The sequence below is a fragment of the Rhipicephalus microplus genome, chromosome 7 (assembly GCF_043290135.1).
Source record: "Rhipicephalus microplus isolate Deutch F79 chromosome 7, USDA_Rmic, whole genome shotgun sequence".
NCBI classification, from domain to species: domain Eukaryota; kingdom Metazoa; phylum Arthropoda; class Arachnida; order Ixodida; family Ixodidae; genus Rhipicephalus; species Rhipicephalus microplus.
The window spans coordinates 68,058,550-68,086,409 of NC_134706.1; the positions used below are offsets into that span (position 1 = coordinate 68,058,550).

Here is a 27,860-nt window from a genome sequence, read left to right on the forward strand (position 1 = left end):
AGCGGCTGCGAAGCAACTGTCCAAGGCAGCGATCGGACCTGCAACGAAGCGGAGAGTGCTAAGAAACTCTGGGTCCGGACAGGCCGCCATTGGAATCTGAACATGGCTACAATCAACGATAGAACGCTATCTAGTGAGGCTAGTCTATAGCTGTTCTATTCGAGAAATTTGAGGGTGTTAAATGGGATGTATAAGGCTCATCGAAGTTAGGAGGACACGTGAGGCTTATACAGTGCTGAAGAACGGACACCTTTTATGCTACCGTGAATTAGTTAACAGAAGACAACTAAGGACGGGGTTTTCCATACATAGGAATATTTCTGGCAACATGGCGAAATATCATAGCATCAATGAGGGGGACAAGTGTCATAATTAAGTTCAACAAAATGTACAAGATGAAAGAGGTACGGTCCTACGCGCCAACATCGAGCCATGAAGACCATTAGGTTGAACACTTTTATAAGATTGTAGAGTCAGCCGTTAATAAAGTAAAGACAGAGTATACTATGCTGATGGGCGACTTGAGTGCCAAAGTAGGCAAGAAATGGGCCGGAGACCATGCAGTGGCTAAATATGGCATTGGCTTTAGAAATGCCAGAGGGGAGTTATTAGTAGAGTTCAGAACGCAATAATTTACGGATCTTGAATACCTTCTTCATAAACGGGCTAACCGTAAGTGGACGTGGCGAAGTCCTGGTGGCGAAACTAAAATGAAAGTGACTCTGTCTGCACACCCAGGCATGGTACAAGATGTATAAATGTTGGCAAGATCAAATGCAGTGACCATAGAATGGCAAGAGCTCATTTTATATTAGATTTTAAAAAACAAGGACAAACACTGATACGCGATAAGCCAAATAATGAACTGGTGGTTACAGGGGAAGTATAGGAATTCAGAGTTTTGATTCAGAATTGATTCAAGGCACTGAATGAGATGACCGACGTTAGCATAGACACAATGAACGATAATGTTACTAGTATCACCAAACAGTTGCAATTGAAGCCGGAGGTACAATCACTAGACAGGTCACTGGCAAACTGTCTCAAGAGACGAAAAATCTTTTTAAAAGACAACAAATCATGACAGCCTCAAATGCAACCAACAAAAAAGCGCTACTGGTGATTTCAATATTAATTATTAGGCGTTAGGTAGCCGACATCAGAAGATATAACTTGGAGAATGTTGAGCAGGCTGTAAAAAGCTGCAGAAGCCTAAAGTCTGCGAATCAAAACTTGTGCATAGGTAAAAATTGGATGTATGAAAAAGGACAAGGAAGGCAATGCCATAAACATTATGGATAAGATAGGTAAGGTGGCGGGGGAGTTCTAGAGCGAGCTGTACAGAAGCGAAACAACCAGGTTGATATTGTGAGGATCAATTATAACCCAGGAAAATTCGACATCATACCAGTAACGACAGGGTAAGTAAGGGAAGCCCTAAAAGGAATCAAAAGAGGCAAGGCCGCTGGCGAAGATAAAGTAACAAAGTACCTCCTGAAAGATGGTAGAGAAATTGTGTTAGAAAAACTGGCTACCTGATATACGAAGTGTCTCTTGACGGAAAGGGTATCAGAATCTTGGAAGAACGCCAACATCCTATTATTTCACAAGGGAGGAGACGTCAAAGACTTCAAAAATTACTGACCGATCAGCTTACTGTCCGTTCTGTACAAACTATGTACAAAAATATTAGCTAATAGAATCAAAACTACATTATAACTCGATCAACCAAAGGACCAAGGAGGATTTTGCACAGGCTACTACACAGCAGACCATATTCGTACTATCAGTCAACTAATAGAGAAATGCGCAGAATGCAACCAACTCCTACACATAGCTTTACTAGATTACGAGAAGGCGTCTGACTCAGTCGAGACATCAGCAGTAATGCAGGCACTACGGAATCAGGGCATCGACGAACCCTACATAAACATAATGGAAGAAATCTACAGTGGATCCACAGCCACCATAGTCTTTCATAAGAAAAGCGACAGATTCCCAATAAAGAGGGTGTAAAGCAGGAAGACACTCTCTTTCCAATGCTAGGTTTTCAGAGGCCTACAATGAGAAGAGTTAGCGATAAGCGATAATAAAGAATACATTAGTAAGCTGCACTTCGTTGATGACATTGCATTGCTGAGTAACAAAGGGGACGAATTGCAACTCATGATTACTGAATTATACAAGGAGAACAAAAAGGTAGGTCATAAAATTAACGTGCGCAAAACGGATGTACAAATTAGGAAGAGAACAGCACTTCGAGATAAATGTAATAGTGCACTTGAAGTTGTAATAGACTACGTCAACTTAGGACAGGAAATAACCGCGGGGCCGAACCTCGAGATTGAAGTAACCAGAAGAATAAGAATGGGGTGGAGCACATTCGGCAAGCACTCTCAATTCATGACTAGTAGATCGTCACTGTCCCTCAACAGGGCGGTATATAACAGGTGCAACTTGCCGTTACTTACCTACGGTGCAGAAACCTCAAGACTTCCAAAGAGGGTCCAGCTTAAATTGAGGACGACGCAGCGAACGATAGAAAAAAAAGTTATAGGTGTAACCGTAAGAGACAAGAGCGCAGAGTGGGTCAAGGAACAAACCGGAGTTAAGAATATCATAGTGGAAATCAAGAAGAGGAAATGGACATAGGCCGGGCACGTAGCAAGTAGGCAGGATAACTGCTGGTCATTAAGGGTAACTGATTGGATTCCCAGAGAAGGAAAACACACAAAGGAGAGACAGGAAGCTGGGTGGGCCGATGAAATTACAAACTTCGCAGGTATAACTTGGCAATGAAAAGCACAAAACCGGGTTGATTGTCGAATCAGGGGAGAGGGTTTCGCCCTGAAAAGGGCGTACTCAGGCTGCTTCTGATGTTATTAGCACACATGTCCGAATATGTGGCTACCCATTACCGTATATGGATGTTATAAGGCCATATATGGCAAGATGTGTTCATATGTTGGGTCGAATGCAGCCATATATGACCCGGGCGTTCTATATAGGCAGCCGAAATTCAGTCATACATGGTACGGCTACATCCTATATGATGATCCTTATTTGAGGAGGTGCCCCCATATATGGGATGAACAATGGGTATAGGCTTGATTCTAGACGCTTCTTCAGTGTATTTCTTGCGTTCAGTAGGAGCGCATACTCGGTGCTGTTGGGCGAGCAGGTTCCTTGAGGTTGCAGGAATAAAATATTGATGAATTCAAGCAGTGAGGACACGTCCATCAAGCTTCGACCTGGCTGACCAGCTAGTGCTAATTGGCCAGGTTAAACGGGTGGCCAAGGTCAGTGGGGCACTTTGAATAACACTCCCTGCATGAATTTTTTGCTTTAATAAAGTCTGTTCTATTCTATGTCGTGCAGAATTGCTCGTTTTAGGTCAATTATTTTAAATGCGAAGCATTTCTTAGCGAACTTCAGCTCCATTGAGCGTATCTATCTATCTATCTATCTATCTATTTATCTATCCATTTACCTATTCATCTATCCATCCATCTATCTATTCATCTATCTATCCATCTATCTATCCATCTATCTATTCATCTATCTATTCATCTATCTAGCCGCCTACAGCTTTTAGTTCTCCTGGCCATTTCGATAATGGTATCGACACCAAACTTGGTATGAAATCATATGACTGTTTGCAGAACATAACTAACTAGTCATAACATGAAAATTATGACATGAATGTCATGAATGTAATGATTCACATGGTTCTGCAGCTTTCACAGGGGTTTCGTTAACACGTCATGTTGCAAAACTGGTATAGTACGACATGCGTGCATGGCGAACACAAGCGACAGACCCTAACATGAAAATCATGACATGCGTGTTATGTAACAACATGACTGCATGCCATGCCCATAATGCGCTGGCGGCTGTTTCGCTAGCTTCACCTATACCAAATTTGACATTACGGAACGTGAATAGATGACGAAGACATCATACTGGCGCAAACATGATGAACATGAGATGCGTGTCATGTAACGACAAGACTACATGCTACGCTCATGACGCACTCATGGCCGTTTCGCTAGCTATACATGTACCAAACTCGGTATTACGCAACGCGAATGGACGACGAAGGTATGTGAATGGTGCAAACATGATAATCATGAGATGTGTGTCATGTGAGAACATGACTACATGCCCCAGTCAAGGTGCCAATACATTTCGACGAGAAGCGGTGCGCGTGCTCGCCAGCGTTCATTTAGTCGTGTCACGCCGGCGTTCGCCAGGCACCGGTCCTGCCATATACTCGCAGGCGCGCGCCACGCTGTGTTGCATTGACGCATGCGCGTTTCAGTGCGCCTGGCATCTCTCCGTCACAAAAAGAGGGAGACGCAGTGTTCTCTGGATTGCCGTAGGGCCGCGCCGATGGACGCTGGTCGCACCTGGTGTCAGACTATAGAGTTTTCATGTTTTGCTAACGTTGCATCGCTGTGCCGAGCGAACGCGCGCGTCAGCACTACATCGGAGTATATTGGGCCCTTCATGATGCGCTCACGGCCGTTTCGCTAGCTCCACATATACCAAACTGGGTGTTACGTGACATTGTTGGATGAAGAAATATATGACTGGTGCAAACTTGATAATCCTGACACGCGTGTTACGTAGGAACATACGACGCTCATAGTGTGCTCACGGCCGTTTCGCTAGCTTTACATATACTAAACTTGGTATCACGTGACGTGAATAGATTAAGAACGTAAACGACGCATCGAAACAAGATAGTCGTGACACGTCAGTCGTCTACGGCATCACTTACCTTCACCTCGTAACGTTGTTCTCGTTTTAAAGTGACATATCAATCTTTCTCATTCGTGCTTCGCATATCATCGATGCCCACTCTACGTGGGATCTGCCAATTCGTTTAACTGCGGCACTCTTTAGGGGGCCACGTTTTCGTATGATGTCGTTGTCTCTTGGTGTAGCACAGACAAACCTACATATCACAGCTGACTCAAGCATGCTGAGGGTGTACTAGTGTCTCTTGTATCTTGTTCTTCGAAAGACTTGATGATGATACAAAGTGCGGCCATTGCTACTGTGGCTATGGTAACACGACAACACAAACCTTGTATAAAATTTAAAGAGGAAGCGAGTGTGAAATAGAAAGAGAAAGAGAAAAAAGGAAAAGAAAAACAGCAGAAAAATCAAAATTAAAGAAAATAACGAGAAAAAAAGCACAAAAACGCAGGAAAAGAGAACAAGAAATAAAGATATGAGAAAGACAAGATAAAACCGCAGAGAAAGAAACAAAGGCTGCCCTGCTCTGCGCTTTCTTTGGGCTCTGGAACAAGTAGAACGAAGTTATTTTTTTTTTCTAAAATCAAGTTCTGTCATCTAGTTTCTGAGACGCCGAGTTTTCATGTTGCGTATACTTCAACATTTATTTGTCATTTACGATTCACGTACATGACGACCCGTGCGATTTACAAGCTCAAAAACGCAGAACCAATTTATGGTGCTACTTTCCGGGTGCATGTTTCTATACTCGGTTGTATAAAAAACTGTCACATTGCCACAGGTCGGCAAACTCACTCATGAGTCGAGACTCAGATTTAGGCGTGAGTGTGAGTCCGAGTGAGTCTACTTGAGAAAAAAGTTGTACGAGTCTGATCTCGAGTGAGCCCGGTTAAGTCATACTCTTGTGAGTCTGAGTCCGAGCGAGTTTGGCTGGAGGAAAATTGCGTGAGTCAGAGTCCGAGCGAGTCAATTTATTCTGTCGACCTATGTATTTTACAACTAGACAAACCTACCTTCAAATTATGTAACGATGCTTCCGCAACATGACGCGTACATATGAAATGAAAATTTATCTGTTGTATAAACCTTTTAGCAAATTGAGTGCTTGATTCCAGTTGAATAAGAGCAAGTTTTGCCGTCCATTTGTGCTATTTGTGAGAAGGCATTCACTGCATGCGTGAAGATGTCATCTTTTTCAACAAGCTGATGCAGTGTATGAAACATTTCGACAAGAGGACATGTTTTGTCAAGACAGTTTCTATCTTGACGAAGACGAGTGTACTTGCCGAAACGTTGGCTTTTTTGCATTCCCAGTACAAGGATCAAGGAGTTTTAATCATTATATATTAATTAAACAATGTACGGTGTTATACAGTCAACTTCAAAAATTGTGAATTTTTTCAGACATGGGTTAATTAGTTTCATCAAAAATAATTAGTTACACCGAGTTTGTCAATTTAATCAGTGTAACTTCAATTACCACACTTGAAACATGCACTAACTCCTTTTTGACGAAGCTTTGACAAGATCACTACCTATTCGGAGGCCTTAAGTTTGATGCATTTTATGTGATACAGTGGATATTTTCTCATTGTAAAGTAAGAAGTTATCACAATTTAAACTGAATACGCTAAATGGTGTCCCTCTTCCAGTGTCATTTGCTTCCAAACTAAGCAGAAGTTTGCCATCTGTTCTCTTTCAAGTGGACATTACAGGTTTACTGACGCTCCTGCTTGCTTCCTTTGGCAGGCCACAAGCGGACCAAATGCAACACCCGCGAGGAACAAGCGTGCGCCAGAATAGGGAAAGGATGCGAGTTGATCGACGAAAAGGCAAAGTGTGTGGGTAAGATGTCACGCAATTAACTTTGTGGCAGGTTACAAGAGACCATGAAATTGGAGTTGATGGCTGTTCGTGGTTTTCTTTTGCGCCTATGGCTGAGGAACGAGTTTTGACGCCACGCGCTGGTGCGTTGGAAAGCGTACGTGTGGCAGGGGCTTTTGAATTTTTATCATGGAAAAAGCCTGTCGAGTTCGTTACAGTTGAATCGTTCCTCATATCTTTGTGCGAATCTCCTTGCATTAGCGCCGTGCGCTTTGTGCTTTTCCGATAAAGAACGGTGAATTCCTCGCTATAGTTCACAAAGTTTCTTCTGCTCTGTTTAATTTCATACAAACAAAAGCAGGGTAGCTAGAACCTGCATAGGTGAATAATGTTCAAATAAATAATCAATATCCCTCTCATTTCGCTTCGTACGGAAGAAGCGTACAAAATGCAACGAGGAAGAGAAGGAAGTATGCAGAAATATGAAACAGAACTGCGAGTTAGTCCACAGCGCAGAACTCTGCGTAACTGGCAAGTGACTTCTTCATCGTCGTCAGCATCATTTGCTCGTTTCCGTAACCCAAAAAGCGCAGCAGCAAGACTTCCGGCCAACGCCACGTGCGGTAGACGTGACCTGAGTAGAAATGTCACACGTCACGTCATACTACCGCTCAAATTTTAATAAGAGAGATTGGTTTTGCTAGCGCTCCCTAAACAGAAGTATAGACATCCTGCAAAATTACTGCTATCTGTCGGCTGTCGTGTGCATACGCTAAGAGCAGTACCCACAGTCCGCGTGTGTCTATGTATACGTATACATTGTGGAGATAGGTTTGCACTAGGCCTACCTACTAAGCGCAACCCTGTAGGGATGCGACGTCCTCCACTGCCGCTGCATGCAACGACCCTGCCGCCAGGTTCGTCGTTTTCTCCGACACGGTGCAGAAACGACACACAAGGCAGGATAACAACAATAACGGGTTTATTAACCCAAGGTGCAGTACAGTGCGACACTCACTGGCTTTCAGGCCGTATGGGGAACTCCGCAAGACCGAGCAAGTACGCTTGCCTAGGGCGCGATGACTCCCGCACAAGGGGCGAAGTCAAACGCACGAACGAGAAGCCGCCTTCTAAGCAGCGCGTCAACCCCTCGTCGAGGCCTGAGAGCATCTGCCGCGACGAACGAATCGTCGGGCGCAACATAGCTCGTAGGAGGGGAGGATGTCACGCGCGCCCCATCCGACGCCAGCGTAGCTCCCGCCGACTTGTTCGCCCTCCACGGTCTCCTGACACCGTGCAGCTCTCGCATTGTGGTGCCCCGCCCTTGGACTGCTTGGACCGGATCCCCACTTTCCTATCTCTTCCTATTTTCCGTCGCTTGCCTCTCTATTTCTTCATCTATTTCCTTCTTTTCTTTTTATTTCTCCTTACCCCCCCCTACAAGGCTTTATATATATATATATATATATATATATATATATATATATATATATATATATATATATATATATATATATATATATATATATATATATATATATATATATATATACTTCTTTGCGCTTCTTCGCGTTGTACACATTTAAAATTCCAAGCATTTAGCAATATTTTGCGACTTTGAGCGCATATATAGAGCCACCGCTGATTTTGTGCTTTCATGGCCATACCGTTAATGTAATGCATACGAAATTCGTCATGGCATACAATAACTTTACTACTAACATTAATCACCGCAGCATGATAACCATGACATGCATATTGTGTATGGCATGACTTACACACCACGCTCATGGTGCGCTTAAGTCCGGTTCTCTAGCTTGATATACAATAAAACTGGTATTGCTCCTCGTGACTGCATGACAAACATAAATGACGAAGATGTATGGCATGTACTGTATGTTTCACGCTCATCGTGCAATCGCGACCGTTTCGCCATAGCTTGACATACAGCAAAATTGTTATTGTGCGAAGTGACTGTATCACGAATATAAATTACAGGCCTCAACATGAGAATCGATACATACATGTTATGTACAACATTATAAACGACTTGCTGGCTTCTTCGCATTATATGCCATCGATCCCCACAGTGCGTCAGATCTTTCAGGTTTGCTTCTCAAGCTACGTGCGAGTGGTTACTATCAAGTGCGAGTTTAAATATTTCCTTCGGCGTTTTTATGTTCCAGTTGCTTTCAATGTTTTGCTTACTCTTGTTCTCTGCACAGCCACGAAACGAACTGAATGCAACGAAGCCGAGAAGAACGCGTGCAAAGAAATGGGAATGGAATGCGATTTCTCGCTCGGCGCTGCCGTGTGCATTGGTAAGCATCCACTGCGGAATGCCTATAATGTTTTTTTTTATTTTTGTTACTCGTTTGTCAGCACCCCTCTTTTATATTCTTATTCTCTATAACACAAATATGGCTTTGTGATATGAAAAGTTTACTATTGGTCTTCGCTAAGGAAAATGCAATAGTATTGTAAAAAAGAAGCTTAATACTTGGCTTATCACTTCTATGGAAAAATTCAGAACTCACTTAAATTTACTATTCAGCTACAAACAAAACTGTTGTATGACAAATTTTTAAGAACATGGGTTAAATTTTCCAACGCAGCTTTCGGCAAGCACTGGAACACTATTTCGCAAGCTTGAATAGTTGAAAACCACAGATGATGTAATGTAGCACAAAACACTATTATATAAAATTCTGATCACAACAAGCTATATACAATAGACAACTTTTAAGGAACTGTCCATTACGAAGCATTCTCGAGATTTCAGTGGCTGAGGTTGAAGGTCACGCGAGTACTTACAAATGTACGAGAGTCAATCGGCAATGTGCAAGTCACCTCGGAGAGAGCTATCACGTTTAAAGAACTTTACATTTTCTTTTGTCTAAAGCTGCAAAAAAGCACCGTCTCCACACTCTGGCCGTTAGGGCAGCTGTGAGCGCAGCCCTAGACTAACAAACTGAAAAAAAAATGTTTCGCATACGTACCGGAAGGTAACAGCGCGGAAAACAACTATCCAAAAGAAGGACACATACAGAGCGCTGCATGGTTCTTTCTTTGTTTGGTTTCTTGTTTTTCTCGCTGTTTCCTTCCAATAAGTCTTACAACCACGTCCAGGCCAACTCTTTAGTTACACATACGAATCCGTGACTTTTAAAAAAATGTTCCCGCAATTTCATGAGGGGCGAAGCACCTTAACAGCTCACAATGTTCCCCCGTCCATAAACCGCCGCCATGCGTCTACAGCAGATGTAGAATTCAAAACATCTTCGGACAACAAAAATATAATCAGAAGGCTGTCACCCAGAGTAAACAAAGTGAAATCTGAAACACCAAAAAAAAACAACAACATTTAACCATCCATTTGTCAAAGCATATGGAAGAACAAAAGGTTGACAAGAACAGCATAAAAGGCTGTTAACTAGAAGAAAAAAGAAGGGCCACGATTCATGATGTGACTTGCACGGCTTCGCTCTATCATTAACATTCACTTCGTAGACATGCGTGGATAAAGTCCGCAACACTTCGGTAAGGGTGGGGGGGGGGGGGGGGGGGCGGCTACAGTCGTTCATACATGGATTGCATGTAGCGTGGTCACGCTCATAAACAAGGCCACAGCGAGGCTCGCGATGCTCAAAACTAGGTTAAACTAAACGATCGAGGTTTACAGTAATATCATTAATAAAAATTTGCAAATACCAATCATGAACTGAAAGTGTCTAAAACCGTTTCGTAAACAGGCGAATGACTCTGGCGCCACGTGAGAGAGGGCGCCACTGCCTCGTGGAGAGTGAGATTTCTCCTCTCGTCCGCTTTCTACATGGTGCTAGTATGAAGCGGGCGAAAATTGACAGAACTCGCTGCAGACGACGCGTATCTCAACTGGCGTAAAAAGCATGAAGTCAATAAGGAGTAAAAATAAGTAGTGCGTACGTTGCACATCGAATGCGACTAACAAAAATGTCTTGGTGCCAAACAAATCCAGCATTCTCACCTCAAACATTGATATGCCATCGACACTTATAAATGGAGCCATGGGTACTCGACGAACGGGAATAACCCGTGCTGCGCAGTTGCTCATGTTTCACAGTATGCCTGCTTTTTTTTTTTTTTTTGACCCCGGCACACGTGTTTTCAGCGCTCGGTTTGTGGACCGTGCTTAAGCCTCAAGTGTTTTTCTTTCGCTCCGGCAGACGAGGTTTAATCAGTGGCCAGCTGAACTTCGTTTATTTATTTATTTTCAGCTTAGGTGTTACGGTCAACGTTTTCCGTGTGTCGTAGATCGAAATTTATCATTTTCACGAACCGTCACGCGTTCAATCGCCGACTAAAACGCGTTCTTGGGCTTGTTGTTGCGTTGTCTGAGAAAACATGAAGTTACTGCGAAACGAGGACGAGAAAGGACACGATGTTCGTGTCCTCGTTTCTTCGCACCTCAATGTTTTGTCAGCTGAATGACCGCCAAAGCACTCCGTACAGACGGTTAACAAGAGACTCTGGAACATGCCATTCCTTATCTGCGTTCGCTGCCCGCGTGTTTCCTTTTTAATTTCTAGTGGACCAGTGCAGTCAGCAGTGGCATTTGCACCATTTTAGCGACACATACGCGCTTTAGCAGTTCTACAGCAGAGCTATTATGGTAGAGGAGGGAAAAGGATGGAAGCCAAGAGAACTACTACTGGGGAAGAGACAGAAGTAAAGGAAAGAAAAACAGAAGAAAAAACTTCGACAGAAAGACACAGACTAAAAAAACGTCAAACTTGAAGAAGAAGCAATGTAGTATAGTAGTCACCATGTATTGTGTAGTGTAGCAAGAGGAAAGACAGGAGGAAGAAGACGAAAGCCAAGCAAAGCTACGGTCACCTATAGGTGTCTACCAGCACTGCTGTGACCCAGCCTCGCACCACTCAGTGCAAACTTAGCTAGTGTGCTTTGTTTAGTATATTTTAAACACCGTCGTTTCCTTTGCAGACAAAAATCGCACGACATGCAATGAGGAAGAGATGAAAATATGCAGATCTAGGGGGAAAAAGTGCGACTTCACAGCGCACGCACCAGTTTGCATCGGTAAGCAATTGTAATCTCATTCAATGAACCCCAATTCTCCTCTCTGCCATGGGAAGTTTTTTTGAGGACTGACGCGTGCAAGTGCACATTCTATTTTGATTGTCATCACCAATAATTTCTTTCCTGGCAGATACAAGCCGTAAGGCTTGCGATCGGGAGGAGGTTCGAAGATGTTCAGCCCTCGGCAAGGAGTGCGATATGGTGGGAGGGGCGCCCTTGTGTCATGGTAAGGTGCTCTACTTGCAAGAAAACTTTAAACACCTTAAATTGCTGAAGGTGCAGCATTGTTAAGTTAGCTTGTTTGTTTGCCGTGTGTTTCTCTAGTTATAATGTTTTTCCGACTCTGGCGGTAATAGGGCACATTTATTTGCGCGTTTTCTTCGCAGTATACTTTAAACTCATGCAGGCTCGAGTCATTGATATAATACTACAAGTGGACAATAAAATATTGACGCGTGTCTACATGTTGACAAAAACAATGATGGGGGATTTAGTGGACACGAGGTAGCGGGCCTTTAGCTTCACTCGAGACCGAAGAAGACGGTCTTGTGGCTCAGCTGTTGAAAACACGCTGTTTTCGTTGCCTCAACGTGTACCTCTGTTTTATTCGCGTTGTACCGCGACACTGGTGGAGGAGCTGGGCCGCAACTCTGTCTGATGCTCCACACGCCCGCTGGGAGCCGTTCATCGAGTCCAGAATCATTGTCACCGGTAGCAACTCCGGTGCATCACTCCAGTCGACGGTTGCGAGGCCTCGCGCCAGAGCTCACTCACTCGCCGGAACCTCCTAGGCACCGAACACCTCAACCAATGGCCAACGCAAGCCCACAACAGGTGCCCAAGGCAGCTTTCTGACGCTCTCATCTCAGGTGACCATTTTTCAACCCCTAGTTTCCGATCGCTTTAGTGGCGGTGCCCATGCAGACTTCCACGACTGGCTTGAAAACTACGAGCGTGTTGCCAAGGTCAATCATTGGTCGGAACAGGAAAAGCTTTCCCGCGTCTATTTCTACCTTGACGATGGCGCTCTTACTTGGTATGAAAATAGTGAAGGCAATTTGTCAGCTTGGCCTGACTTTCGACAGAAGTTCGTCTATACCTTCGCCAATGTCGATAGAAGGGACCGTGCGCAGCAGTTATTCGAGATACGGGTTCAAAACCCCCACGAAATCGTTCAATGTTTGCCGAGGACATGACTCGTCTCTTTTATCGAGCTAACCCGCACATGACGGAATATAAAAAGTTGAGTTACCTCATGCGCGGTGTCAAGGAACAGCTTTTCACCGGGCTACTGCGCAATCCTCCAAGTACCGTGGTTGACTTCATTAAGGAAGCTACGGCTATCGAGCGGGCCCTTCATCAACGCAGCAGGCAATATAACCGCATGTCCTGCAATGTCCCAATCAACGCTAATGCCATGACGTCTGAGAATCAGATTAGGGAGATAGTTCGCGAAGAACTGCAGAGGTTATGGACTCCGGTTGCTGAAAATCCCATCGCTTCGATCGCCGAAGTCGTACGCGACGAAATTCACCAAGCATTGTCTACGACTGGTCCTGATACTAAGCAGCGTCCTATTAGCTACGCTGCCCCTCTTCGACGTCCACTAGCCGCTATGCCGACGCAGTACCACCAGGTGCCCATGGTCCCTTGGTCTCCGCCGCAAGAGCAGACACTGCATCAACCAACCACGCTACGGTCATACAACCAGCCGTCCACAGCCACCCCATGGGCAGCGACGCCAGGGGAGATGCTCAGACGTCCACCGACCCGGAAAACCGATGCATCGCGCACAGTGGACAGACGTCCACTATGCTTTCACTGCGGAGGTGCAGGCCATATTGCCCATCATTGCTGGCATAGAGGTGATTTATTCCGTCATCATCGACCTTGGTTTGACGGTCTACGTACCAACGACGAAAGCACACCACGCCGTGACGACACCCCTTTCTAAGGAGCCCGTTCTCACTTTGAAGATGGCTGTACAACTGCAGAGGAGGCAATGCCTACTCACCCTCCTAGTCTGAGACGTCAATCCCGCTCTCCGTTCCCCGCGCGTTCGCCTTTGTCGCACCGCCACACATACGCGGATCTCAATACAAGAAGGTCACCTAGCCCGCGATGGGGAAACTGAGGTCGGCGACCTCCGGGGGCGAGGTTGCAGGCCATAATTATGACGACAAGAAGCCCCCACAGCATGACGTTGTACAGCCGATAAGCCGTGAAAACTATGAAATTGTGACTGCCGACCTTAGTGTTCTTCTTGACGGTCAGAAAGTGACAGCTCTAGTCGACACTGGTGCCGACTTATCTATTATCAGTCAGGACCTCGCCAACAGCTTCCGAAAAGTGAAGACGCCGTGGACAGGCCCTCACATAAGAACAGCACGCGGCCAGTTACTGATGCCTTCTGGAAGATGTACCGCAAGAGTTGACATCAGAGGTTCTCCTTTCACTGCGTCGTTCGTCGTTATCGCCGCATGCTGCAGAGATGTAATTCTTGGCATAGATTTTTTACGGAAATATGGCGCCGTCATCAACATACCAGAGAGCTTGATTACGTTTTACAACAGTTCGGGCTTACCCAATTCTCCAGAGGTGCGACCAAACCAACTGCGTATTACTGATGACGACGTGGTTCTCCCTCCTAGGTCACGCACGCTTGTTTCGGTGGCCACCGCTGCTCAGTTTTACGCCGAAGGAGTAGCAGACCAAATAAGCTCGCTGCTCTTCACCAACGGTATTTCCGTCGCACGAGGTATCATCGGAGTTGCTGCTGGATGAACGGACTTGCTGCTGACCAATTTCAGTGCTGAGCGCCGGCACCTTCCTAAAGGCACGGCTGTCGCTTACTTCGACGATGTAGATATCGAAGGCTGCTTGGTGGTAGTAGATGAGTCGCTAAATCTTGATTCAGCGCCCGTTCTGGACGTTAGCACTACTTTGCCGAAAGACGATCGACGCAGACTCCTTGAGCTACTGGTAAAATTTTAAGACTGCTTTTCGACAACATCAAAAGTTGGCCGCACGCCTCTAACCAGGCATCGAATAATTACCGACGAAACGGCGAGACCTATTCACCAAAACCCTTATCGCGTGGCTCCAAAAGAACGTGAAGCAATACAACAGCAGGTAGACAAAATGCTTGAATATGACGTCATTCAGCATTCATAGAGCTCTGGGCGTCACCTGTAGTCCTCGTTAAGAAAGAGGACGGCAGCCTGCGTTTCTTTGTGGATTACCGAAAGCTAAATCAGGTGACCAAGAAAGACGTATATCCACTACCACGTATAGACGACTCTCTCGACAGACTTCGACACGCTCGATACTTCTCTTTAATGGATTTGCGGAGTGCATATTGGCAAATCGAAGTGGACGCGAGAGACCGTGAGAAGACCGCTTTTGTAACACCAGATGGGTTGTATGAACTTAAGGTCTTGCCATTCGGTTTGTACTCAGTGCCTGCTACCTTTTAAAGACTCATGGATACTGTGCTTTCTGGGTTAAAGTGGAAAACATGCTTAGTATATCTGGACGTTGTCATAGTGTTCTTCGCAACGTTTTACGAGCACCTTGAGAGACTTGAGGTGGTCTTACGAGCCATACAGACCGCGGGCTGACGTTGAAGCCTGAGAAGTGCCACTTTTGCTACGAAGAGCTGCGATTTCTTGGCCATGTCGTCAGTTATTCAGGTGTTCGTCCCGATCCTGAAAAAATTGCAGCCGTAGAACGGTTTCCTTTGCCGACCAATAAAAAGTCTGCCAGACGCTTTCTCGGCCTCAGTGCATATTATCGACGATTTAACGCAGACTTCGCACGCATAGCATCACCGTTAACTCGCCTCACGAGGGAAGACGTCACCTTTGAATGAAATAACGAAGAGGAAGCTGCTTTTAACGATCTCCGCCAGTGACTACAAACACCTCCAGCTCTTGCCCACTTCGACGAGAGAGCCCCTACGATGCTTCACACCGATGCTAGCAATGTTGGTCTGGGAGCTGTCCTTGTGCAGCAGCAAGAAGGCACAGAAAGCGTATTCGCTTACGCGAGCAGAACGTTAACACGCGCTGAGGCTAATACTCCACGACTGAGAAGGAATGTCTCGCCGTGGTATGGGTGGTTACAAAATTTCGTCGGTATTTATATGGTCGCCCCTTCAAACTAATCAGCGATCACCACTCACTATGCTGGTTAACAAATGTTAAAGACCCTACCGGCCGATTAGCGCGTTGGAGTCTCAGGCTGCAGGAATTCGATATGGCAGTCGTACATAAGTCAGGGAAGCGGCATATGGACGCCGACTGTTTGTCCCGTTCACCCATTGAGTCGGCAACCCTTCCTGAGGAGGAGGAACATCATTTTTCGGTGTCCTCGACACTACCACCATTGCGCAGCAACAACGTGACGACGCTGAGTTGCTTGGCTTAATTACCTACTTGGATGGCAGTTCTCGGAAGGCGCCAAGAGTTTTCGCAAGAGTGCTGTCATCGTTTTGTTTACGGGGCGGAGTACTCTAAAAAAGAAACTTTTCGTCGACGGGATCCGCCTATCTACTCGTCATCCCAGCAGTCCTGCGCACCGAAGTACTGAAACCATGCCATAACGAGGTTACCTATGGTCACTTGGGTTACACAAGAACGTTGGCCAGGGTACAGCAAAGGTATTACCGGCCAAGACTCACCACAGCCGTGAAGAACCACGTTCGTACCTGTCTCGACTGCCAGTGACGCAAGTCACCACCAACTAAACCAGCTGGCCTCCTGCAACCCGTACAGGTCCCAATGACTCCATTCCACCAGATTGGCATGGACATTTTGGGCCCACTCCCTACTTCTACTGCAAGCAACCGATAGGTTATCGTCGCGACAGATTATCTGACGCGTTATGCCGAGACAAAGGCTATCCAGAGACGTACAGCAGCGGTGGTGGCAAGATTTTTCATTGAGAATATTGTACTGAGGCATGGTGCACCAACCGTCGTAATCACAGACAGAGGTACCGCATTTACGGCCGCTCTTTTGGACCATGTCTTGATGCTGAGTGGAACAAAGCATCGTAAGACCACCGCCTACCACCCGCAAACGAACGGGCTGACAGAGCGTCTAAACAAAACCATTGAAGACATGCTTTCAATGTACGTAGACGTTGAACACAAACATTGGGATCAAATCTTGCAATACATAACGTTCGCCTACAACACGGCCAAGCAAGAAACGACCCGCATGACACCATTCAGCCTCGTTTATGGACGGGAAGTACAAACCATGTTAAATGCAATGTTACCGCACGAAGGCGATGACATCGTTCCGGACGCCGACACGTTTACCGAACGCGTGGAAGAAGCTAGGCAACTTGCACGTTTACGCATCAGCCAGCAGCAAGAGTACGATGCAGGCCGTTACAATGCTCACCGCAGAATAGTCGTCTACCAAACTGGCGACAAAGTATGGGTTTCGACGCCGGTACGGAAACGAGTACTTTCTGAAAAGCTCTTAGAAGATATCTTGGACCTTACCTAGTGCTGCGAAGACTGAGTGACGTCACTTACGAAGTTGTTCCCGACAGTTCGCATAATACGAGGCGTCACCAGCACCATCCTGAACTCGTTCACGTAGTCCGCATGAAGCCTTACGTCAGCGAGTGGTGTGAGCTTTTCCTTGTAAAAAAACAAAAACGAAACTTCATTACAGACTTTGCATCGGGGCGATGCTCTTTGAGAGGGAGGCAAATGACGCGTGTCTGCATGTGGAAAAAAACAATGAAGGGGGATTTATTGGACACGAGGTAGTGGGCCTCTAGCTTCACTCGAGATCGAAGAAGACGATCTTGTGGCTCAGCTGTTGAAAACGCGCTGCTTTCATTGCCTCAAGGTGTATCTCTGTTTTATTCGCATTGTACCGCGACAATATAGAAGTATTCAGTACGCATATTGAAATAAACATTGCCAAGAACACGAACAATTGTTACCTACGTTCACTTCATAATTGGACCCACGCGTCGTTAATGTGTTACCTATTGACTACAATACACGAAAGCTCAAAGTGAAAACCGACACAATGTGAAATCAAACGTCAAAATCGGCACGATCAACATACCATATATGTTCGAAGATATTTGGTGCCTAACTATCAGGCCCGTAGCCGAGGAAAAAGGGAGAGGGGGGTACTAGCCTACACCTTGTAAAATTGTGTTGAAGGGGTGTTTTACCGAGAACAAGTGATGAAAAAAGAAGTTGTTCAAGGCCTTCCACGACGTTTCAAGTGAACTATACCTGCAAAAAAAATTCTCAGCTACGGGCCTGCTAAATAGAGAAGCGTATTCCTTCGAAAGTGTGATAACGTCGAATATGCGAGGCTAACTCGATTGTCTTTTACCAAGAACAAGTGATGAAAATAGAACTTGTTCAAGGCCTTCCACGACGTTTCAAGTGAATTATACCTGCAAAAAAAATTCTGAGCTACGGGCCTGCTAACTAGAGAAGCGTATTTCTTCGAATCTTTGATAACATGGAATATGCGAGATTGATTCGATTGTCTTTTACCGAGAACAAGTGATGAAAATAGAAGTTGTTCAAGGCCTTCCACGACGTTTCAAGTGAACTATACCTGCAAAAATATTCTAAGCTACGGGCCAGCTAACTAGAGAAGCGTATTCCTTCGAAAGTTTGATAACATCGAATATGCGAGATTGACTCGATTGTCTTTTACCCAGAACAAGTAATGAAAATAGAAGTTGTTCAAGGCCTTCCACGACGTTCAAGTGAACTATACCTGCACAAAGAATTTTGAGCTACGGGCCTGCTAACTAGAGAAGTGTATTCCTTCGAAAGTTTGATAACATTGAATAGGCGAGATTGACTCGATTATCGGCCATTGCCTTCCATAGCAAAAGCAAGTACTCATACCCGTGTTATATTTGAACTTCGCTTTTATAACACAACAACAATGTGCGATGGCCGTTCATATTATGGGGTGGTACAAGTCGTTTTGTTTTTGATCGCAACTACTATGATGATGATTGATATGTGGGGTTTAACGTCCCAAAACCATCGTCTGGCTATGAGAGACGCCGTAGTGAAGGACTCCGGAAATTTCGACCACCTGGGGTTCTTTAACGTGCACCGAAATCTGAGCACGCGGGCCCACAGCATTTCCGCCTCCATCGGAAATGCAGCCGCCGAAGCCGGGATGTCTACTTACTGCAAGTAACAATATGAATGTCAATTACATCTGTAATTTTTACCAGCTCATGCGCGATCATCTCAATAAAACCAGCTATTCAAATATAAGTTTATTTATATAAATATGCAAGGAGGAGTTCTCGCCATTGCGCACAACAGAAAATCATTTGTGCCTGTTTCTCTGTTTAATGCAGATTATTACTGGTTCTTAGATTTTTAAAAAAGGTAGTGGTACTTGCTAAATTTTGAGGTAGTAATGGTTCGTCACAAATGTTACAACCATGGTAGTAAGTGCAGTTAGTAACGGTTAACATTTTTGCTCTTACTAAAAGCTTTGGTAACTGTTACTAGTAAGCTTTAGTAGCTGTTAAACAGTCGCAAGCGCCCTATGAGCGTAAGATAAAGAAATGTTTTACATGACACGCATATTATGGTTATCATGTCTGGACCTGTCATTTACATTGGTTGTCTATTCACGTCACGTGGTGCCAAATTTGTTTGGTATATGTGTAGTTAAGTAAACGCCCGTGAGCGCATCATGAGCGTGACATTTTGTCGTGTTCTTGCATGACACGCATCTTATGATCACCTTTGCACCAGTCACATACCTTCATCATTCATTCACGTGACCTAATACCAAATATCGCAAATGTGAGGCTAGCAAAACGGCCACGAGCGCATCATGCGTTTGACATGTAGTCATGTTGTTACATTACACGTTTGTAATGATTATCACGTTTGGACATGTCATTTACTTGTGTCGTCCGTTGTCGTCAAGTATTAAGAATTTTGTACATGTGAAGCTAGCGAAACGTCCACGAGTGCATCATGAGCGTACCATGTAGTCATGTTACATGACACGCATCTCATGATTATCATGTTTGCACCAGTCACATTCCTTCGTCTTCCATTCACGTACCGTAATACTAAACTTGATATATGTGAAACTAGCGAAACGGCCATGACCGTATCATGAGCCTGGCATGCATGTAGTGATGTTTTTTACATGACACTCAACTCATGATTATTGTTTGAATCAGTCGCATACCTTTGTCATCCACTCACGTTCCATAATACCAAATTTGGCATATGCGAAGCTAGCGAAACGGCAGCGAGCGCATCACGAGTGAGGCATGTGGTCATGTCTTTTGCTTATGTTCGCCATGCAACCATGTCATACCATACCAGTTTTGCAACGTGTCATGTGAACGAAACCACCCCAAGAGCGGATGGACCATGAAATGTAAACCATGACATTTATGACATACATGCCATGATTTTCATGTTATGACACGTGAAATATGCTCCTCATACAGTCATGTTATGTCATACCAAGTTTGGTATCGATACCATTATCGAAACGGCCAGGAGAGCTAAATGTCATAGCCAACTACAATACATACATACATACATACATACATACATACATACATACATACATACATACATACATACATACATACATACATACATACATACATACATACATACATACATATATACATACACACGCATACACACGCATACACACGCACATGCACGCACGCACATAGATAGATAGATAAATAGATAGATAAATAGATAGATAAATAGATAGATAAATAGATAGATAAATAGATAGATAGATAGATAGATAGATAGATAGATAGATAAATAGATAGATAGATAGATAGATAGATAGATAGATAGATAGATAGATAGATAGATAGATAGATAGATAGATAGATAGATAGATAGATAGATAAATAGAGAGATAAATAGATAGATAGATAAATAGATAGATAGATAGATAGATAGATAGATAGATAAATAGATAGATAGATAGATAAATAGATAGATAGATAAATAGATAGATAAATAGATAAATAGACAGATAGATAGATAAATAGATAAATAGATAGATAGATAGATAGATAGATAGATAGATAGATAGATAGATAGATAGATAAATAGATAAATAGATAAATAGATAGATAGATAGATAGATAGATAGATAGATAGATAGATAGATAGATAGATAGTTAGATAGATAGATAGATAGATAGATAGATAGATAGATAGATAGATAGATAGATAGATAGATAGATAGATAGATAGATAGATAGATAGATAGATATGCTCAACATGCCTATGGTTAACTAAGAAATGCTTCCCACCTAATATAAATAAATAAATCATGGTATGAACTTGCATAAGCGTTAATCGATCATGGCCACAGCCTGAGGTTGCTCGAAAACATACTTCTTGTACCGTGGGTCCAAGATTGTCGCGGCAGCGTATGGACGCAGGTACTCTATTCCACTAAACCTTTTGTCAATTTCTTCAAGAAGCTTTTGCTGAAAATCAAAAGTGACTTGGTGGCTGAATCCGAAGCACTGGATACCCTACAAATGAAGATAAATATTTAAAATTATAACTTCAGAGAGACAACAGCAGGCGCTATGTTATTTTCCACAACATTGATTATTCAACACCGAAACCTTTCGTGTATCACAATATCGGCGTCACGATATTCAAATTCAAATTGTTTGTGTAGAGCGCATGTCGGTGTAGAATGAGTGACTGAAACTCTCATTGAATTATCAAAGATATACCTGCTTTAGGCCGTACACCATAGGAATTACATCGCGGAGTGTCATGAAATGGCCCATTGAAACCATGAGCGTGGCTTCTTCTAACAACTTCAGAAGGTCTCTTACTTCGGCAAGGACGCCCAGCTGATCACCAGCAATTAAATCTGGGAGCTTCAGCCGAGTGGCGCCTCTCTCTTTCTGCAGGAGTAGGAGGACGCGGCTGACAGCTTCGGACAACTTAAAAACGCGCTCCAGCATGTAATAACAACAATTCCATCGGGTCCTGATTTCTTGAATCAATTTCAATTACTCATGTTCCAGCTTGCCATCTTGCATCTGCATTTCCACCAACAATCGCGGCGCTACATCGCTGGTACGAAAGAAGCGAACAATCTTCACCGTCTTCAGCAGCGGCCGAAGAGTAATGAGAGATGTACATTCATAGTTAGGGGAATCGGCGTCAGTGACGTCCTCCAGGACAATCTCCGCTTCTTGCTCATTTTCCGGGAGCACCACTATCTAATGTGCTTCCATTTCTTATGGAACTTTGTTCACTTCTAGACCAATGGCAGCTTGGCCTACTTGGTTGAGAAGATGGGCAACGCAGGAGACGTGCTCATTGGTGCGAAATTGATCTCGGACGGCTGCCTTAATATTCTTCCCGCCATCTATGACAATAGTTAGGACATTAGCCTGATCAAATATGTCACTCATCGCACAGTTGGCGCATTGCTGCATGGAGATTCGGAGTTATCTTTCTTTCTGGGATGTACATAATGCCGGTTTTGATGTTCACTAGCTTATTTCCTGAAAAGTAAAAAAAAAGTTTAAACTAAGAGTGCACACTCATTATCGTTACGCACCAGGGCAAATAAAAAGGGCATATTCATCAAAACTAAAAACAAAAACTTGCCTTCTCTGAAGTGAACCGCGAGACCAAGGTACGATCGCATTGTGTTTGCGCGCGTCCAAATATCGGCTGTAAAGCTCAGATGATCTGCGGCTTGGATTCTCCGATCAAAATGTGCTCTAAACTCCTCGTACTTCGCTTCGAGACTCTTAGTGATGGCGGGCTTGGTTGGAGGCTTATAAAGTGGCTGCAGTGCTTTCACGAACGTCTTGGAAGCATCTTTCTCCGGTGTGCTGAGAGGCAAGTCGTCGTGCGCGATCATGTACCCGAGAGCATCAGTAGCGTGTTTTTCTCGGACTCCTCCTCCTGAAACGCACCGACACATATTGTCATGTCGTTGTAGCCTTCTCTTTTCGGTCCGAAAATGTTCCTCATTAAAGTACAGATACTTACTTGCAAACGCTACAGCATTGGCGAGGCACTTTCCCGTCGGTCCATCAAACGAAGAAGAAGCAGAGGCACGTAAACTTGTAGTTGCAGCCGGATTAGAAAGTTCTCTAGTTGAAGCTCCAGTTGCGGCAGCTGAGGCAGCAGCACATTTTTCACCCTGAAAAATAAATTAAACGCCAATGGTGTAAAAAAATGCCACATTTCGCATTTTGGTGTTTATGTGGTAGGATGAAGGGGGGGTGAGCGGTCTCTCGGCTTTTTGAGCGAATATGACTTCCCAACTATCCATCATTTTAAACATGTCTTCCAAAAGCAACAAATCACTTGATTTTGCTTGCACTCACCACCATCGGCGGTGGGTGCGAGGAAAACCTACCCAGCCTTGACAACCACCCTAATCGACCACGTGACTTAACGCGCTGGACGCATGGTCCTTTGCATCAACCACTCCTGACCTGTGTACAGGAAACTGAACTATTTATCTTTATTTAACTTATATGCAGAAGGGCATACTGATGCCAATAAAAAAGCCGACGATTTCGAAGATAACTTATACAAAAATGAATGGCTGTTGGCTGAGAAATACTTATAACTTACCTGAAGAGGCTGATTGGTGTCGTCCGGATAGGGTTCTTCAACATTGTTACCTTCATCGTTACCACCTTTCTTTGGGAGATGGATCTTTAGCACCTGAATAGAGCGGACGTGCAGCTGGTGATATCTTAGAGTATCCGTAGCTGGCTTCGAGAAGTGCCCGCCACATTTATTACACCTTGCAGTCTTTGTTTTCTCGTCTTCAGCAAAAAAAATGACCACGTTTCGCTCTTCTTCCGATTGCTCGGCGTTATGACATCCCAAAGGTTGCACTACAACCACCAAAGTTTGACAATCATACAATGTAACACGCAAGCAACGCAAGCCTCACGTATACGCCAGCAACGCTCAACCAGCTTAAGGGAGAGGAGGTGAAGGCACTAGCAACAGTAGCAACAGTAGACTGTGAGCCGGAGAGAAGTGGACAAGTTCATTTCTGCCTCGATGGGGCAGAGCCGACACCTGCTGGGGCTTGAAGCATTGGGGAATGCTCGGAGTTGGACGCCCTTCCAGGCGTACGCGACGGAGATCAGGGCGAGTTCATATCTTTCTCTATGGGGTACGGCCGCCGCCAGCTCTGGGCTCGTTCGGCTAGCGCAGAAATATGCGTTGTAGGGAAAGCAGTGAAAGAAAGGCGACGTGCATGGCATCTCTGTTTGAGGATAGCGCGCCTCGCAGTCATGCACTGCAGCCAAGGGCCGAGGTTGGGGGCTGGAGCATGGGGTGCCGTAGTCGAATAATCGAATAGGTTTAATGCATTATTTCGATTATTTGATAAGCGGAAACCGATTACGATTAATCGAACAACTGCAGACCTTTAATCGATTATACGTAATCGATTTTACCATCAGCACGCACGGAGGAAACAGCCCTCGCGCCTAGCGCGACCGACGCTGCATCCCATCGCTCGGCTGCCACCGAAAAGCCGCCCGGGCTCGTCTCGCCCCCTTCCTATCCGCCAGCCACGTTTTTGCCCACTGTGGCTTTTTCGATGCTGACGCCCATCCCGCGCATGTGCATTGCGCATCGACTCTCCTCGCCCTGCTTCCGCCGTGCGTGCTGCAGATAAAGGGCCCATCGGCCCGACAACCTATATGTGCAGGGACTCCTTTACAGAAATTTTATACGCCTCAAATACATAAATTTATGTGCTCTTATATCTGTGCTTATTCCTACATATGCATAGGGACTCCCTTACAGAAATTTTAAACGTGGCATACATAAATTCATGTGGCCTTATATTTGTACATATACCTATATATGCATAGGGACTCCCTTACAGAAATTTTATACGTGACACACATAAGTTTATGTGGCCTTATATCTGTATATATAGTTGTATATGCATAGGGACTCCCTAACAGAAACTTTATGCGTGGCAATTTCATAAATTTATGTGCCCTCATATCTGTATATATTGTTGTGGATCCCGGTACTGAGTCGTATCCCACCGCTGCCCACCAGTTGTTGTGGCTCTCGGCGCTGTTCTCCTGCAGTCGCTTCGGATCCCAGCGCTGACCACCAGTTGTTGCGGATCTCCGCACTGTTTACCTGTTGTTGCAGACCGGGGTCTGCCCGGTCTCTTGTGGTAGCGTGGTGTAGCTTTGGGTTAAGGAAACGAACGCTGACAAAATGGGGATACGAAAAACAAACATGTTTATGGCACTATTTACAATTATTTACAGCATGAGGTTAAGAGTTAACAAACCACAAGCGTGATGGTTGAACCGTTACATGGTTCAGAGTGACGTTCAGCACCCTGCGGCGTCGTTGTAAGCCCTGTCGGGCTCCTCCTTCTTGAGTGTAACACCAATCGCACACACACACACACAACAGGTGAGGGGTACGAGCATGCACAGCGCACGTGAACTTCCAATATTGAGTCGTGATCGCTGCACTGCAAGGTGGCGCCAGAGTGGCTCTTCCTCGTCGTGTGTGTCGCTGGTCGAGGGGTCCCAAGCCCGGGACAGCAGACATCAAACGGTCCGCCAATCTGTCCGCTCAATTAGCAGGGCAATTTGTGGCGGTGGCCGCGGTTTCTTCCAAGGAAGACGCTGTCTTTGTTGTCTTCTCTGGAACGGCTTACGGCGTCGTGGCGACACGACGTCTCATCCTCCGGCTAGCAGGGACAATACCTGGCGGGCATAGGCAGCCGGCCAGTCGGCTACTTGTTCGAGGATTAAAAGAGCGCCGCTCCCCCGTCATCTCTGGACGCTGGTTCCGAGAAAACTGGGTTCCAGGCGTGGGAACGCTGCCCGGCTACGCTTCCCAGCGACAGCATGGCGCCTACTGACGACGGTCATAAGAATATACATATATATGTATGCGCGCATGGACATGGCTGCAACGGCTGCTCAATAATCATGAACCTACACGCCTCTGTCAACAAAACATTTATTGACTCGAGAAAACAGAGAAATCCTGCGGTGCAGTGGACTCGTGCAGTACCGTGGTCAGACCAAGCTGCCATCTGAAGCGTCAGCAGACCGAACCGGTGCATCGACGTCCAGGGTCTTTGACCTGGCCCGAGGCGTTATCTCGGCTGGTTACTCACGAACGTTGCAGGCGGACGTGGAGCTCCCTTCCAGGTTTTGGTCCTGGTGCTTCGATCGCGAGGCAGACGTCGAGGCGCGGCTCTGCACGTTCAAGCTTCTCAGTATCGCGGCGCTGTAGATAAACTTACGTGCGGAGCACCGTGGCTCCTCTTCCTTGGCGGGCACGCCGAGCCCGAGGTCTGCCACAGCGCGCAGCAGTCGCTCGATGTACTCCTCTTCCTTCAACGGGCTGCTTCGCGATGTCTCGCTCTTTGAAGGAGTGGTACTTTTACGAGTCCGCGCCCTGGTAGCATGGGGTCGCACCGCCTCGGTGCATTGTTCAGCGGGTGGCCGGGACCCACGGTGCTTGACGACCTGCCTCTCTGGCTGACGTGGCGGGGCACCGTCCTGGGGACGTCCGGGCTCACACCCGGTCGCCATGTTGGGCCTTGGTTCGGAGCCACTTCGCAAGAGATCGCTGGCACCATACACGGTGACCATAATGGGAAAAGCGGGAACACTGGGTATGGCCACTGCACGTAGTAGTACGGCTCCGGCTCCGTTGGCAGTGTGGGGCCCGGCGTCCAAGGGTACGTCGATGGAAGGCCAAACAGCTCCTGCAGGTAGGCGGTGCTCATCAGTCCGTCGAACCCAAGAGGCGGGTGCTGGCGTCTGCCACGAAACAAGCGCCTCCGTGGTCGGGTCCATTCGAGTGGGACACGAGCTGGGGTTTTCGGCCGCGGTCACCCTTGTCGGTCCTGCTGCGTAGCTTCTGATGATGATGATGTACCTTCATCTTTGCTGGCACTCGCCCACAAAGGGGGATCGGCCAAGAACCGGGCGGCAGGATCATCAAGTGTGTTCAGTCAGCCATTCAGGTAGTCTCGAAGTTGTAAATAATAACAACAGGCTAACTGGGTAATCTCTGTGTTGCCCTTATGTACTCGCACACAGCAGAGAAAACCTCCCTGTGGCTATAACCCAATGTAATCCCTCCGAAGGATAAAATTAGTTCCACGTTTATTTTTAAACCTAGCTTCTCAATTGGTTCGACCAGGTATTTTTTTCTTGGATGAGCATAACGTTTACAGTATAAAAAGAAATGATCTATTGATTCCGGTTCCTTGCAAAAGAGACACAATGGAGATGCTGTTAGTCTAGCTTTATGTAGGTAGTAATTTAGATGCGGAATTCTGCATCGTAACCTGGTGATTGTAGTTTCTAACTGCCGAGATACACAACACTGTTTGTTCCAGCAATATCTTAGATGTACGAAGTCTCTGACTTTATCCAATGATAATTTTTCTATTTCTTTGTGCAAACAAGCCTTTCTATATCTTAGTGCTGTTACGTAGGCGAAATCAGGTAAAATAGGTAAGATTGGTCCGCTTAAAGATGCTTTGGCTAACGAGTCTGCCATCTTATTTGGATAAATTCCGCAGTGGCCGGGTATCCATAGCAAGTGAAATTTTTTCAGGTTTTCTGGTAATAAACTGCTAATCATACTCATTAATGTCAAATATTTTGCTGTAGATAGTGCGGTGCATACTGAGAGAGAATCGGTAAGTATGACCGCTTCTGATTCGCTTGCAGGAAGTTTACGAAGCGCTAAAATTATAGCAAATAATTCAGCGATGAATATAGGCGTGCACTCTGGTAATCGAATGGAGAAAGACCAGTCGAGAGAAGTACAGAAGATGCCTATTCCAGCCTTTTCGTTCAATACGGATGCATCCGTCGAAATAATGTTGTTTATGGACAGATGAGTCAAGTAATCTTTTAACCGAATATTTAAATATTGAAGGGGCAGTTGTTTTGCATTAGAGGGGTAAATATCATCAAATTTAATTTCAAGTTTTGAATTAGGTGTCTTCGTTATGCAAATCTGATAAATATTTACATTGAGAAGCTCTAGCAACGCTTGAACGAACCTAATCTGAGGGTAGTGTAGTCTAGACCATTGTGTTCCAAAGAATGCGGTTGGTTCTTGAATAAAAACGTATGAAGCTTGT

General features: G+C 45.3%; 1 protein-coding gene across 1 annotated transcript in view; it reads left to right on the forward strand.

Moving 5' to 3' along the window:
• The window catches only part of LOC142761748 (uncharacterized), a 112,817-nt gene that overhangs the window by 28,355 nt on the left and 56,602 nt on the right, over positions 1-27,860 (forward strand). Inside the window, exons 6-9 of the mRNA XM_075870026.1 lie at positions 6,514-6,609; positions 8,814-8,909; positions 11,572-11,667; positions 11,798-11,893. Of these exons, the coding sequence (XP_075726141.1) occupies positions 6,514-6,609; positions 8,814-8,909; positions 11,572-11,667; positions 11,798-11,893 (384 nt within the window). The remainder of the gene's footprint in view (positions 1-6,513; positions 6,610-8,813; positions 8,910-11,571; positions 11,668-11,797; positions 11,894-27,860) is intronic.